The following is a 14,770-nucleotide window of genomic DNA, read 5'->3' on the forward strand; positions in this document are numbered from 1 at the left end:
CTTTTTGTGTCCTTCTCACCCATGCTTCCTAAGAAAAGTTGGAAATGGGGCTCTTGTGGGCATCTGCCCAAGGCCAGCAGGCAGCCTGGTGTCCCCCATGTCTGTGAGGACACTTTCTGTCTGCTCAAGGGTTGGCAGGAGGGAGGAGGGTCGATAGGGCTGGGGCATGGGATAGCTTTGTAGGCAAATGCATAGAGCAACAAGTTATTGCTTGCAAAAGGAAAGTACCCTCTGCTGAGTGTAAAGTTGGCATTTTCCAAGAAAATGAAAGAAAAATGCTTGCCTGTCTGCTATTGCTCAGTGATAGCTTTCATTGCTGGGGTGGTCGCAGATATATTTAATTAAGTAGTATTGGTCCAGAGCAAGGGGGGAGAAAGAGAAAGCAAGTGAGAACGTGATGGGAGAGGAGCGAGGGATGGGAAAGCTGAGAAGGACAAGGACAAGGCAGAGACCTCGCTGGCCAGGACCTTTCCAGGGTGTGCCCCCCGAATAAGGAGAGACCAGTTCCATTCTACTTTTCATATGTTTTATTATAAAGAAAGGTAAGATAAGCATTGTGAACTGAATGTGCCAGGTGCTGCAAAAGCAGCACCGTCAAACAAAATAAAAAATAAAAAAACCCAAAAATGCACCTTATGAGAAACTGTAATTATGGTCTCTAATTTTTCATAAATAGACAAAAATCATTGTCAGCAATTTTTAAATAGATGGACATATGGCAGAAAAAATATAATAATGCCATACAACATGGATATAAATTGTCCATTTCTTGCTGTACAAATAATAGAAACAAGTTTGGCAGGCTTTTTTTGTTGGTTTTTTTATACACATCTCCCTTCTATGTATAACTAAAAAATGTGCTACAATTAATATAAAATGCTTTTACTATAAAGTAAACTACTAATTTTTTTCACAAAAAAATCTTAAAGATGTCTTTAGCACAGCTCTAAAACACTTAGTAAACTACTTACAACTATCCAACAAATTATATTTTCATGATCTTTTTCACATTTCTCCTCTCGTATTTTGCCTTCCGCTCTCTTCCCCCACCTACCTAGCAATAGTTTTTATTTATTTTTGTATTTTTTTTTGCCAGACATCCAAGGCCTTTGCATGTACAATATTCACACAAACTTCACATTTTCTTGCACAAAGTTTAGTGCTGTTAGCAAGTCAAAAGAGTGCATCCTCCTAACTGAGCTGGCCTAATGCTGTAGGACACCAGACCTGGGCCTATGCTGCGTCTAAAAGCAGTTCACTAGGAAATAGTCTGTAGCTAAGCTGATGGCAAGCGGAAAAATGGTGTCCTTAGTTTAATTTTTTGTTGGTTTTGTGTTTATTTATTTTTTTAGTTTTTTTATTTTTTTGTTCTTCATGATTTATGAGGTTTTGGGCTTCCACAGAAAGTAGACTTTAGAGTTCAAAAATAATAAAAGAAAACTGCTCTTAGAGCCTGGAAACAAAGCCAGCGACGAGGTGCAGTGGTAGCTCTCTCGTCCGTACGACTTGCTCGGTGCCTCTCCGGGTAGTCTGTAAGATAGACCCTCTCAAGTGTCCTTCGTCTGAGCCTCCTCGAAAAGAGATGTTGAGTTTTAGGTGAGGTAGAGTGCCTTGTCCCTTGGCAGCATGCTGTAAGAGAAACGAGAGGCAGCAGGTGAGACAGGCAAGGAAACAGCTGGGAAGTCACCTGGGGGAGCTGAAATTAGCATTGGCACACACGGTCGCACACCCGTTTTCAGCCATGCCGTGCTTTTTATGGCACTCCATAATGCAAAATGTAAAGTGGTCTGCACCGAGGGACAGGTGTGCTGAGATGAACCACACAGAAGGCTCTTGAGAGTAAGAGCCTGGTGCAATTTTAGAATTTCAACAATAAGGGCTAAACCATAAATTCCTTCCTGTGGCTTAATTTTTGCTCTTGCTGGCGCTGCAGGGGAGGGCCAACTCTGGATTTCCCTGCAGAGCACACCGGCGTGATGCTGGTACCAGCTCCACCATGGCGCCGTGGAGTGCTGTGCCTGGAATCAGCTCCTCGGCCACCGGCCCCCTTCTTCATCACACACTGTACTTGGGCTAAGCCGTGGAGATTTAGAAAATGCACGCTTGCTTTTGGATATAATGTATAACTCTGACACTACATAAGGAGTAGTGGGTCTCAAAAATATGATTGAGGGGCTTATACCTGAAGATGTTTGTGTGTGTCCAGGAGGATTTATATATATTTCATGGCTGAAGAGCATGGGAGCAGGAGACACCATCTGCTTGATGCCGCTCTCCTCCTCTCCCAAAATAAGGACAACTAGAAAAATTAATAATCAGGAAGCGGGGGGGGGGGGGGGGGGGGAACCAATCTTTGAGACAGCAGGATTAGCCCGTCTTTCCTGTGGGACTGATGAAGACAGCAGGAGGTACAAGAAACCCAAGGAAGACTGCGGTGCTGCCTTACTCGCAGGAGGCTATGGAGGAGGGCTGGTGGGACAGCAGCCAGGCTGTGTGCTCTGCACATCCCTGGCCCCCCAGATCTTGAATCGATCACATTAGTGAAGCAATGACTTTGATTTCAAGAGATCCAGGTGCGTCCTGGAGAGGGAAGCCAGCTTACACCACTGAGACACCCGGCGTGCTGACAGCTCGACAGCGAGGTGTATAGATAGGTATCACCGCTCCCTTCCCTGCCTGTAGTACCTGGCGCTTCAACCCTCCGTGTGGGCTGGCTGGCACTTTTAACTTGCCATCAGCAGTGTCCTACGAGGGAGCCCAGATGTTCTTTTTTTCAGGACATAGTAGAGAGAGGAGTGGCTGACGTCCCTCTCCCCTGGCTGATGTCCTATGTGCGTTTTGCTCTGAAATCCAGGCATTTTGATGGGTTTTAGCATCTACACAGACCTGGTGGAAACATCATTAGCTCCATAAAGATATCTTGGCCTTAAAAGGTGGTCAAGAACGTTACAAAGCTTTGGCAGATTCCAGTGTGTGCATGCATATGAGTGGAATAATACTGAAATAGCAGACAGCAAGGTAATGCTGTTGTTGACAGAACTGTCTTCTGATAGAGTGCAGAAGAGTCCACACTTTGTTAATCTCCACATTTTATAATCTGCATTTAAAATGCAGAGTCTTCCCTACTGCAGCCAGCAAAGATTTAATGCCACTGAACAGCAGTGAGATATTCCAGTACTAAAACTTCATTAATTTTACAAAATATGCTACAGAACATTTCTCAGTTCATTACAAAGTATTACCATAAATAATTGAATCCAAACTAAGTGCATTTGTGATGGTTTATCCTTGCCTTTTTACAGTGTTTGCTCATTTACGTTCTGATTTGGAAAATTCCCCCATTTGGAGAGGATCACTTCGCCATCAACAGGAATTAGCGAGGTTTTAAGTGTCCGGATGAAGTGGCTGTACAGGGTTTTGTGTGTCTGGACAAGGCATAACAGAGGGCATCCCATCTTTTATTCCAAAGGAGAGTGGGAAGAGGGGAGAAAAGTTACTAAATGATGGTACCAAAAAGAACCTAATCTGTGCCTTGCAAATGAGAGGAAGGACATAGAAAAATGAACCCAGTTCAGTGTTGTCGCCAAAATACCTAAATGCTAGGAGACAAATGCAAATGAAACCCTGAAGACAGCTTTGGTATGGAAAGAGTTGTCATTAGAAGACAGGGCAGAAAAAACAAGTGAGGTGCCTTGAGGAATTAAGAAAGATTTGCAAGTGATTGTAAACCAAGCTGCACCCTTGATACAGGTGAGCTAGTTCCCTTGGAGCAAGTCATTGCAAAACACAGGTATTTGGTGGGTGCCTGGGAAAAAGCAAGTGTGAGAATAAGGCTCAGGTGAGGGAGGCAGTGGACTATATAAGTAGTTTGTGATATGATGGCAAAAAGCAGTAAAATTGTATGCTGCAGTTGCTTGTGGGAAGTGATAGTCATATACTAAGCAGGAACTGAGAAATGCTATCCATGTCTTTGCTAGCAATCTAGGACAGCTTGGGCTTAAGCCCAGAAAGAGCTAGGAAAATTGGATGGAAGTCAGTAAGCACAAAACCATTAAGAATGGGGAGAGCATGAGCTAAGAAACATTAAAAACTCTCTCTCTAACATGGCTGATTTATGAATTAAGGAGTGTCTGTTCACAGGATCCTAGAATTTGAGGGCCATAAGAGAAGAAGTGTCATTTAATGGCATTTTAACTAGCACTGATAGGCTGGGAAAAAACCCCAAACCCTACAGTAGTTCCCTTATTAGATGGAGAAGGACAGAGAGAAAGACAACCTTGTTAGTTTTTCAGAAGTTGTCTGGATGACAAACACAAAAGAAAATGCAGGATTGGGAGCTTTCTACCCCAGCTAACCCAGTGCCAACATATCTTGGAAGCTAAAGAAATATCAAGGTCAGACATGAAATAAAAATCCTAACCTGGAGAGCAAGACAGGACTGCCTGTGTGCTGGGCAGGTTGGTACAATCCTCTCTTTCAGGAATCTGGGACTCTACAGCTGAGCCACATCACAACGGAAAATAATCCTTTTTCTTTCCAGCCGGTTGCTGATTTTGCTCCTCAGAGTGCTGCTTTAATTGCAATTAAGCTGAATGCAGTTTTTGAGGTTGAAATGGGCAATTACATGATCCAGAGACTTCCCGATTATACCTAAAACTGCACTGATGAATCAAACCCAACAAGATCTGCCTTCCTTTTATCACTGCTTTGCCTAAGTCCTGCTGATTGCTGGGGCTGTTCAGGCACACAGCTCACCCTGCATCCTCACGCCCAGCTCATGGCAAGGCGCCATGGGGGAGCCCAAGGGTAACTTTGAATGTCGCTTGCAAATTAGTGCAAGTACATTGGAGAAAGAAGTACTGACAGGAAGATGATGGGAACCAGATCATCTGTTTTCTCAACATGAGCCTAACCTTGAGACACATTGGGGCTGCAGTCCTACAAATGTGTGTGGACACCAGAAGCAATGCAGAGCATGCACTTGGGCAGCAAATACCAGGGGCTAGCAGGAGCAGGAGGTGATGGCACTGCTGACGCACCAGGCTTTACAATAAAATGTGAACAAGCCAGCTTTGGGAGCTGGGCTGCCAGCAGCTCGTGTGTCTCTAGTCACAGGAGATGAGCTCCTTCCTTAACAGAGACTATGACATTTTTCAGTGCACTAAGCACTCTCTGCAGTACTGATCTATATCCATCTGAGTTCATTGCTATAATCTACTCTAATAATTATCTGGAAGTCTCTGCATAATCTGTCTGGTTTTCGAATGATTTTTTTTTTCCAGGAAGCTGCGATAAACCCATGAAATTCGATATTCTGCTGTGACAAAGGCATGAAATGCATGAGCTTTGATCATGAATTGCATGGGCCCTCTGCTTACAACACAGCACTGCAACCAGATGTCACAGAGCTTGTTTTAGCAACATAAAACTCAATCCTGACTACTACGGGAGCATTTCACCCATTTCTGGAGTGCCCTGAGTTTTCTGCATAGGGCCCCGGCAGTGGGATTTGCAGAGGGAATCAAGTGTTTTCCCAGCTGATCCCCTAAGTAGTGATGCTTATTGCTAGGGGGGCTAATTTCTGTGGGAGCTGCCTCTGCTCAGCAGCTCTGGAATTTGGGATCCATGTGCCGTAACCCTCCAAGCATCTTTAGCATTTTGGCCACAGCATCTAAAGTGACTTTTATCAAGTCCCAGACAGGTTCCTTCTTTCAGGTTGTCTGCAGGGACTTCAGGAAGGACCACACGAAGGTCGCTGGCAGAGTCCAGACCAGTCCACGTAGCTGAGCCCCCTCAGGCAGGCAGCCAGCCACGATATTCTAATGGTTCAGCAAGTTATTTATTTCTCTGAAAGAAATAAATGTCTGTACGGTCTGTGCCCAGCCCAGCAATTGTAAGTGCACTGCTGGCACAGACGGGAGCTGTTCTCTGAAAAGGCTGGGAGCTTGCTATTATCTCCAGTGAAAGCATTATGTTCCAGTACTCCAAGCAAATCAAACAATACTCAGAAGCTACCAAGCCTCCTTCCCTACCTGCTTTCCCAGCACACCACGTGTCTGCTTTACAGAGCACAATAGCAGTCTCCAAACTATTATTGCTGAGCCAAAAGCAGTGGATTAGGCAGAGGTTGGAAATGGGTTTTCACACTCTCCCTGTTCCCCAGCTTTGAGATTATCCTGATGTTTTTATTTATTGGGGAATTCAAGCAGCACAGCACTGAGGGGACCTTCACGTTGGGATGTTCATGCCAGAGCTTGTAGGGCATAAGGGGGGAAGATCTGTGCAGATGTCTGTGGCCTTTTCCTGCAAGGTGCAGGGAACTGGAGCATCATGTGGCTCTTGGGAGGATGAGGCTTTGTACACTATCGTGGTGAAACCCCAGGACTGATAAGAGACCCACTGCTAGAGACAACTATGGGAGGTTGTGGCCTCAGCGATAAGAGCCAATCCCTTTAGGAACAGAAGGACTTTGCTTATGGACATGGCCACCTTCAAACCTCCAGGGACTCTGCTTGGGAGACTGGGCTTCTCTGGCCTGCTCTAGAAGGAAACGTGTCCAACTCCTCCATTGGTAATGGGATAGAAACACAAAAAAAGGAAATCTCTTCATGCCCAGTGAAGAATTTATCTGTGATTTTTTAAGCTATCTGCTTCCATAGCATTACTTCAGTGAGCATACAGAGAAGAGGAAACCTTGAACTTCATTGACCGTAATTAGCCTACCAGCTTGCTGTACATTTTTAGGGCAGATTCTCAGCTGTTGTACACCGTCACAGTTCAGATAATAGCAAGTGCATCAACAATGCGCTGTTTTGTCTACTGGCCTGCAGTGGTTAATCCCACACTCTCTGCTGGGGTAGTCGTTGTCCCACTCAGTGCTTCCTGGAGGGTTTGATGCACCAGGAGAACGAGGTCCAACACTGTTTTGAAACTCAGATGAAATATGTGAGAAGTCCTGCAGGGTGGAAAGGAAAGGAAGGGTTACAGGAGTATACACAGCAGGAGAAACCTCAGATCTAATAATATTGCATAAACACATTTACATGCATTGCCCCCAGAACACCGCAGTGCAGAGCGCAGGGGGAGCCCCAGGGACAGCAGTGGGTCCAAGCCCAGGACCTGAAGCTACCGCGGTGGGACCTTGCAGAATGCCAGTTGTTGCAAGCAGGTGTCAATGCAGCAACATCTGTTTTACATCCCTCTTTCCCTGTCTTGTTTTTCAGGACCTCCCTCCTCAGGGGGTGGTGAATGGCTGTGGAAGACATGCAGCCATGAAAGCCTTTGCATCAGCAGTCTGGCAATCAAAACCATTTTTCCGCTTCAGGTGCAGCCCCCTCTGCAGTAATATGTTAGCCCATCATAATGTACAGTAACAAGGCAAGGAACATCCACACAAGCAATGCTCTCTCCATCAGCTGTCACGCTAGCAATTTAACAAGGATGCTGCGGGACTGTTTTATCTGAAAGCTGATTAGCTTTCCTGATTTTTGGGGGTTGGCTTAATTAGGTAACATTAGGCAATGTATATAAACAACAGTCATGGTCAACTGATCAACAACATGATACCTGATCAACAACATGATTTTCTCCAAAATATCCAGATTAGGGCAGTGTGGGTATATTTTTTTTTTACTTTTTATTTTTTATTCACAAATTTATCTGGAATGAAGCTTCACAAAATGCTGGCCTTACCAACAACTACCCCATTTAAAGTGATTATGAGGATCCCCTTTTATGGTCATTTCTGGATGGAGGCTATCACCATCACCGCATTACAGAAGCCGCTTTTGCTTATGTAGATCTAAAGCCCCATCGCCTTGCTGGAGAAGTTACTTGGAACACCCTGAGCAGTTTGGAAAATAAAATCTGATTAAGGATCTAACCTTCCCACATGTGCTGTCTTTTTATTATGGTCAGGTATAACTGTGCTTCCACATTCCTGCTCTCCTTTGGTTTTCTTCCACTGCAATATCTGTTCCTAAATTAACAATTTCTGTTTCCTCAGAGTTAGCCCCAAACTGAATAGGTCACATTATGGGAAAGAAAGCTTTTTTCATTGCTAAAGTACTGTATGAATTTTGTGATAGATAGCTAGTAAACATGTGAAACACAAATTATTCAGCCAGCTGGGTGAATATTGCAGTTAAAAGTATCCTCAAATAAATGGTAGCAGCTGTAAATTCAGAGCATATGTCCTCCACTGTGAATAGTTCGTCCAGTTCATATTCCAGATGGAGAAACTCTGGAAACCACTCGTCTCCTCCTTCATACACTGGCAAGTTCTCTACAAGGTATAGGAAATGGTTTTTGCTATAGCCAATTTTTCCTCCACATACATTTTCTAAATAGCAGGTTTAAAGAGGAGAGACTTTGACCCTGCAGGCTGGCTCCCCAAGCGTGGGCTGCTGGGCTGAGCCGGGCATGGCTAAGCATGGTTTGCTTCAGCAGGTTTTACACTTTTATAGCACCGGTCTATAGGATTTGCTTTGCTGCTATGCTGTTAGTATACGCACACATGCAAGCACACATTGCATGCTCTCGGCTCTCTGCCACAAAAGTGATTTCCTCCTATTGCCAGGCAGTTTTTTTGAAAAATATTGATTTTAAATTTTGTTTGTGACATTTCCTCTATCCTTTTTCTCCTCCTCCTCGCAACCCCCCTGGATCCCTGCTATTATCCCATGCCCTTCCAGCCCCTCCTTCTCTCAGCAATATCACGAGAGGGGTTTCTCACTGACTATCCAACCCATTGTTTCAGATGACCACCAGCACCCACCCCTCCCCCAACAAGGCTGGGGGACCATGTGCACAAGGAGCTTTTACCAGGGGTGTCCCCAGTTCCCGCAGCTTCCTCCACTGAAAGAGCCTTCACTGCTCCACTCGCACAAATCTGCCCCATTTGTGGGGGTGCTCATGCTCCCAGCTCAACAGTCTTGAAAACGTCACCCGCAAACTGTGAGAATCTGCAAGCTGATGGAGCCAGGAGAAGACTCCCTTGGGGGCAACATCGACACTCAACATCCCCAAACCATCCAGAAACCAACAGACCCAACAGGAAGAGGGGAAACGGTGCGGTTCATGCTGCAAAACCTCTCTCCCTCCGAGAACCTACCTGCTGCCCAGGAGGCGAGGCGTTCATGGGGGGCTGTACCTGTAGTGCCATGGGGGGGGACAGGAGGGGCTGCTGGGGGACCTGCTGCATGCTGAGGGGCTGGCTGAGGAGGGAGCTCTGCGGGTGGTGCAAGGAGAGCTGCTGGTGGAGGGGGGGGCTGATCTGGAAGGAGGGCGGCGGGGAGGCACTGATGCTGGGCAGCATGGGTTTGGAGGTGAGGGTCCGGGAGAGGCCGGGGTGGGGGTGGCCACGGTAATTCTGCAGGTCCGATGGGGACAGGAACGAGCCCAGGCCAGGGTAGGGCGAGGAAGCCTGCGGCGGCATCGGGTACATGGGCTGCTTGGGGGGGATCATTTTGGAAGGTGGATTGCTCTGGGCACTTTTCGTCTCCCCCTGGTCGGCAGAGCTCTGTGGGAAAACAGAATGGAGAGTGATGAGGAAGGAAAGGAGGCAACATCATTATGTATCCCAAGACATCTGTCCATCCAACCAAGCCACCCGGACTCCCCATGGCTCCTGCTCTATTCCTACCAGCCAGCACATCCGCTTCCAGCCCTGGGGCTCGCTGGGTGACTGCAAGGCTGGGTGCAGTATCCACATCTGGGAACCTAAAGTCCAGTAACTCAACTGTGCCTTCGGCAGAGCCTGGAGCACCGGAGGGCCATTAACTGGCGCGGCAGTAAACTGCCCGCCTGCAGCTCACTCCTTATGTCCACTTAGGTGGGTGACGAAATCACTTTTCCTTCCAATAGAGAATGAATGGGACTGTAAAAACTCTGCTTTCCTAATCTTGTGCATTCCTGCAGCCCTGGTGGGGTCTATAATGCACAGGACAATGGTGGCCTCATTTCTGCAGGAAAAAGAGACGAACAACGGGACATTTTCTGGCTTGGACAATGAGGTTTTTGTCCTGCGATGGGCTCTGTAATGATACTCCAGATCCTTTCTCACTCGGCAGCCAGGATCACACTGTGCTGTTTTACTCAAAACAAAGTTGCTCTTCTGCAAAGAACTGGTCATTGGAGAAACTGGAAAAAAATGAAACCACGGAGCACGGTGACTCCATGCCTTCCATGCTGCCGGCCCCACACTGCTGCTAGTCACATTCAAGGCAAGATCCTCAGAGGTTTCCGGAGGGACCAAGAATAGCTTTTAAAGCCCCAAACAGTCCTTTCCATTTCCTTTTTCTGTCCTTGCTGCTGTTCTGTTTACCAGTTAACACAGCTAGTGATGCTCATGTCTGTACAGGGGCTTTAAGCCTTTCTGGTCCACCACTACAATCACATGGATCCTGCAGGTGATGGTTGATTTGGGACATCACATTATTTCGCATGGCAGCTGAATGCAATGGTTAAGTACTGAGGGTGTGGTATAGTACTGAGGAGAAGCTTTGAAGGGAAAAAACAACCTGATATACATACTCACAGCCCAAGGGCAGCACATCCCCCTGAGTCAGCAAGCCTACGAGCTCCGCAGGAGCCACCCCAAATTCACAGGCAGCAAATGCCCGTGTCCCCTCTCTGAAGGCATGGAGGAGGACAAGGTGCAAGGTCCCCTGGGATGGGCATCCATGTTTTGAGGATTGGGATGGGCAGGCACTTGGCCCATGATCGCCGCCCCAGGTGCAGCCTCACAGCACCGGGAGTTATGCATGAACCTGAAATCCCCTGGAAGTTCACTATTAGGCACCAAAATGGGCTCTCTGGGTTTTGCCTGACAGGAGGGCGTTAAGCACATATGTGCTCACATGCCCATCAACCCCCAGTTATTGATCTTACTCCCTAAAAGCCCTGCTCTCAGCTGAACATGCATGGGAGGAACAGGATCCAGGGCAGACGGAACAGCCCAAGTGCCTGGACCAGGGTGCAGGCAGGATGCTGGCACCTGGCTGTTGCCCAGTGCTGGCTGGTGAGCCCAGGGCTGGGGTGTCACATTCCCCAGGGCCAGTCCCTGGTGTCACCCACGGTGAGCCTTGTCCTCCTGCCCTTGCTGGCGCTCCCTCGTTTGCTGCACTCACACCCTGAGAGCTGGGTGAGGAACAGCCACTAGCAGAGGGGACAGGCAGCAGGGACCCCTTCGTCCCTGAGCAGGGACACCCATCCCCTGCTGTGACACCTGATGATGAAGACAACCCAAACCAAGGTCTCGTTTCAGGGTGCTAAAGGCAGAAGGCAGCCTGGCGCCTGCCCTAACCACGCTGCAAAGCATTTCTTCTAGCTCCTCGGGAAGGTGGCTAACACTGCTATCAGTTCCAACAGCACGATTACACTGTATTTCTTATAAACTTGCTCCTCCTGGGAATGTCCCATGAGCTGCAACTAATTTAGCATTGCCATGACCAACGACCGTGCGAGCACAGGCTGTACCTTGGAGACGAGGCTGGCCCGGTAAGCTGCCAGGGCTTTCAGGTACTCCTTCTTCGCGGCTTCTGTTTTCCTCTTGTATGCCTGAAAGGACCAAGCAATGGATAATAATTAATAAAGTAGAATAGGGTGCTGCTGGGCTCAGCTGCGCCCTGCCTGCTCAATGGGACCCCAACCTCTGCTGAGGCCATACCTGCATGCATGTGTGCACGAAAAGCTCATTTCTGCTGGAGAGGAGTTTACCCCAAACCAAGCAAATAAAGCTCCTGGATTGGACCACGCTGGGATTTTTGGAGGCATTGCAGGCCAGAGCAGTCTGTGTGTCTAGGCAGATATTTATGCACACTGCTGTAAGAGACATAGCCTGATTTCATAGGGTGATCCCAGTGAAATCACTTCCCGACAGAAACAGGGGACAGTGCGATCCAGGCTCTTAGAAGAGCATGACAAGAGCCAAAATGACAGGACTAGCTTAAAAAATGGTAAGACATTCAGGAATCCTAAACTCCTCATTCATTTTCTTGGCTTTCCCATTATTAAGCCTTTAGAGCTCAAAACTCCAGCTCTTTTCTGCAGTCCTGACAACTGGGAAGTGCTTTCTCATCATATAAAAGCTGAGATTTTTGTCTAATCTTATGACTTGGGGAGCTGGGGCTTGCAGGGAACCAGCAAGTATCAGGAGAGTTTGCTACCCTAAGAAAAAAAATAACAAAGCTTTGTAAGGGTGAGTTATTGTTTATTTTTCCATCCCTCCCCTGCAATGAGACATGCTTCATGATCATTTCATGGTGCTGGTACCCTTTCTGCCCAGAGTTTGGTCCTCCACATATGTAAAAATAATGGCGTAATCCAGCCTGTTTCAAGCAGCGTGAGTCCCTATGGGGTTAAACAGATTAAACTGAGCAAGCGAGAAGAATATTTTAAAACAGAATAAAAATTTCAGCAAAAAGGCAGAAACTTGCAAGAAAAATACCCATCAGCCCTTTCCTCTGCTGGAAACTCAAAGCCCTCCTCAAGCGGCACAGCGAAAGTTGATTTCAATTAGAACAGATTTGCATACGTTTAATTCTGCTTTAAAAACAATGACAGCTTTCAATAATCAAGACGCCAAAGCCTAATGGGGATGTTTAGCTCCTTTCTCTTCAAATTTCCACAGCCATGGCAGCACCCCAGACTCCCTCCTAACATTGACCTCCGAAGAGAAAATAACCTTCCAGCAGTTAAACTATCCAGTTACTTGAATTTCAGTTTAAAATCAGTACAGATAAATTCTATTAAAAATGGATTGAAAACCTTATTTTCATTGCTAAATCAGAGAGACTCCCATAATGAAAAGTTTTGACTTGACACGCTGGAGGTCTCAGATGGTAATTTTCTGAAATGGAGCATTTTCCTACGTTTGTCTTTGGCTTTATGGTATTCAGGAAGTATTATATTTGCTCCATTCAGAACAAAATTACATTTCAAAATGTCAGCCTGAAGAAGAGTTTGCCTGTGAAAAGCAACTATTTCTTCAACCTGTATCAGCTCCCCTAATAAAAGCTATTACCTTTTCTACAATCCTCACCTCACTTATGTCCATAGCCCATCGCACTGGCACCAGTGCTACTGCCAGCTGGGTGCTGATGTATTAAAAACATTTTTTTTTTTACGCTGTAACAGCAAAATACCAAGAGCGTTTTTGTTTTTTTTAAATCTGGGACAGTGGGAAATCAAAGTATTCACAGCTATGTGGAGACAAATTCAATTATTAGGAAGACTTGTCTGGAGAAAAACCTGCAATTTATGGATAGTGGCAATTTATGGCACGTAAATGAGACTTCCTTAACCTAAATGCAAATAAATGAATAACCAATAAATTCTGTGCCTGTCTTCATCCCCATCACTTGTTTTTTCTGCTACACCCCCCCTTTTTTTTTTTTTTTCCACTCTTCATCTATCCTTGTCTTTTTTAGACAGCGAGCAGGCACTGTGCCTCACTCATATTTGGAAAGCGCTGCCGGGCGGTGTCTGAGGCAGCAGGACTGGGAAGGGGCAGCCCAGAAGCGTGTCCTCCCGAAGGGAGAGGGAGATTGTTCCGAGGAGGAGCCTCCGTGCTGCTCGGGCCAGCCCTTGCTCCAGCCCTGGCCACGAGCAGGGCTACAGAGAAGGGTAAGAAGGCAAGCCCAGGCGGTGTTTCCTCTGATGCTCCTCTGATGCTCTCTCCAGCTCTGGAATGTTCCTGGTGGATTATCTGGTTTGTGACCGTAGACTCACAGAGTGGTTTGGGTTGGAAGGGACCTTCAAAGACCATCCAGTCCAACCCCCTGCCATGGGCAGGGACACCTTCCCCTAGACCAGGTTGCTCCAAGCCCCATCCAACCTGGCCTTGAACGCTTCCAGGGATGGGGCAGCCACAACCTCTCGGGGCAATCTCTTCCAGTGTCTCACCACCCTCATTGTAAAAACCCATCCCTAAGGGTATCCAGCTGGGACTTCTGCAGTCCTGCCCTGCATGTGGGGGGCTTTCTGCACCCACACAGTGCTCTGTCGAGGACACTGAGCAGCAAAACCACAGCCTGCCACTGGGGAAGTGCCGTGCTGATGTGGGAAGAGCAGATCTGAACAAAACTTCTCATGAATCCTCTGTGTAAAGGCAGCTCTAGTGCAGTATTTATAACCTTTAAAATTTTAATTTAAACATTGACAAAACCACGTTACTTTCTAATTAAATCCCATTTTCTCCCAGGGATTTTAATTTCAAAGTAATTTATCAGATTTAAGGGTTCTCAAAACATTTTGCATGTTTTTCTTTCTAACCTGCCATGCCTGCTGATTTATTTTCCTTATTCGTTAGCAGGAGGATTCATTAGTCATTAAGTGAGTGGGTGGGTTGGGGGGGGGGAGCAAAATGGTTAGTGATTATGAAAACAAAAAATCAGAGCTGTAAGAAGCATATGTTGGGATCATAATCCTGACACCTCTGTGTCTCAGCAAAGCAGCTAGTAATTGTACCGTAATGAAATGTTCTTGTTTGATAACCAGTTAATTAGAGAAGACAATTATTCCAAACCCTGCTGACGCCCACGAACGGCTCTGTGTGGCGCAGGCACTGAATGACAGCCGGAGCTGTTATCGGTAACCTCTGCATCCCATCCCGCCTGCTTTAGCAGAAACGCTGCTTCCCAGGCCTGGGGAATGACGAAAAGAACTCAAACTCTCCCCAAAAAATCAAGGGGTCCACTGATCCCAAGTGAAAAGGTCTCTGCTGTAATCATGGATGGACTTTGGAGCATTTTGCTTCAAAAAAGAGATA

The 14,770-nt window shown here is 46.7% G+C and overlaps 1 protein-coding gene across 1 annotated transcript in view; it reads right to left on the minus strand.

The window, feature by feature from the left end:
• Positions 1-522: 522 nt before the first annotated feature.
• Positions 523-14,770, minus strand: part of TOX2 (TOX high mobility group box family member 2) — a 158,022-nt gene continuing 143,774 nt past the window's right edge. Inside the window, exons 6-9 of the mRNA XM_049817567.1 lie at positions 11,479-11,559; positions 9,113-9,520; positions 6,825-6,955; positions 523-1,629 (exon numbers count right to left, since the gene is read on the minus strand). Coding sequence (XP_049673524.1) covers positions 1,593-1,629; positions 6,825-6,955; positions 9,113-9,520; positions 11,479-11,559 — 657 coding nt within the window. The 3' untranslated portion in view covers positions 523-1,592. The remainder of the gene's footprint in view (positions 1,630-6,824; positions 6,956-9,112; positions 9,521-11,478; positions 11,560-14,770) is intronic.

The sequence above is a fragment of the Accipiter gentilis genome, chromosome 14, assembly GCF_929443795.1.
Source record: "Accipiter gentilis chromosome 14, bAccGen1.1, whole genome shotgun sequence".
Taxonomy (NCBI): domain Eukaryota; kingdom Metazoa; phylum Chordata; class Aves; order Accipitriformes; family Accipitridae; genus Astur; species Astur gentilis.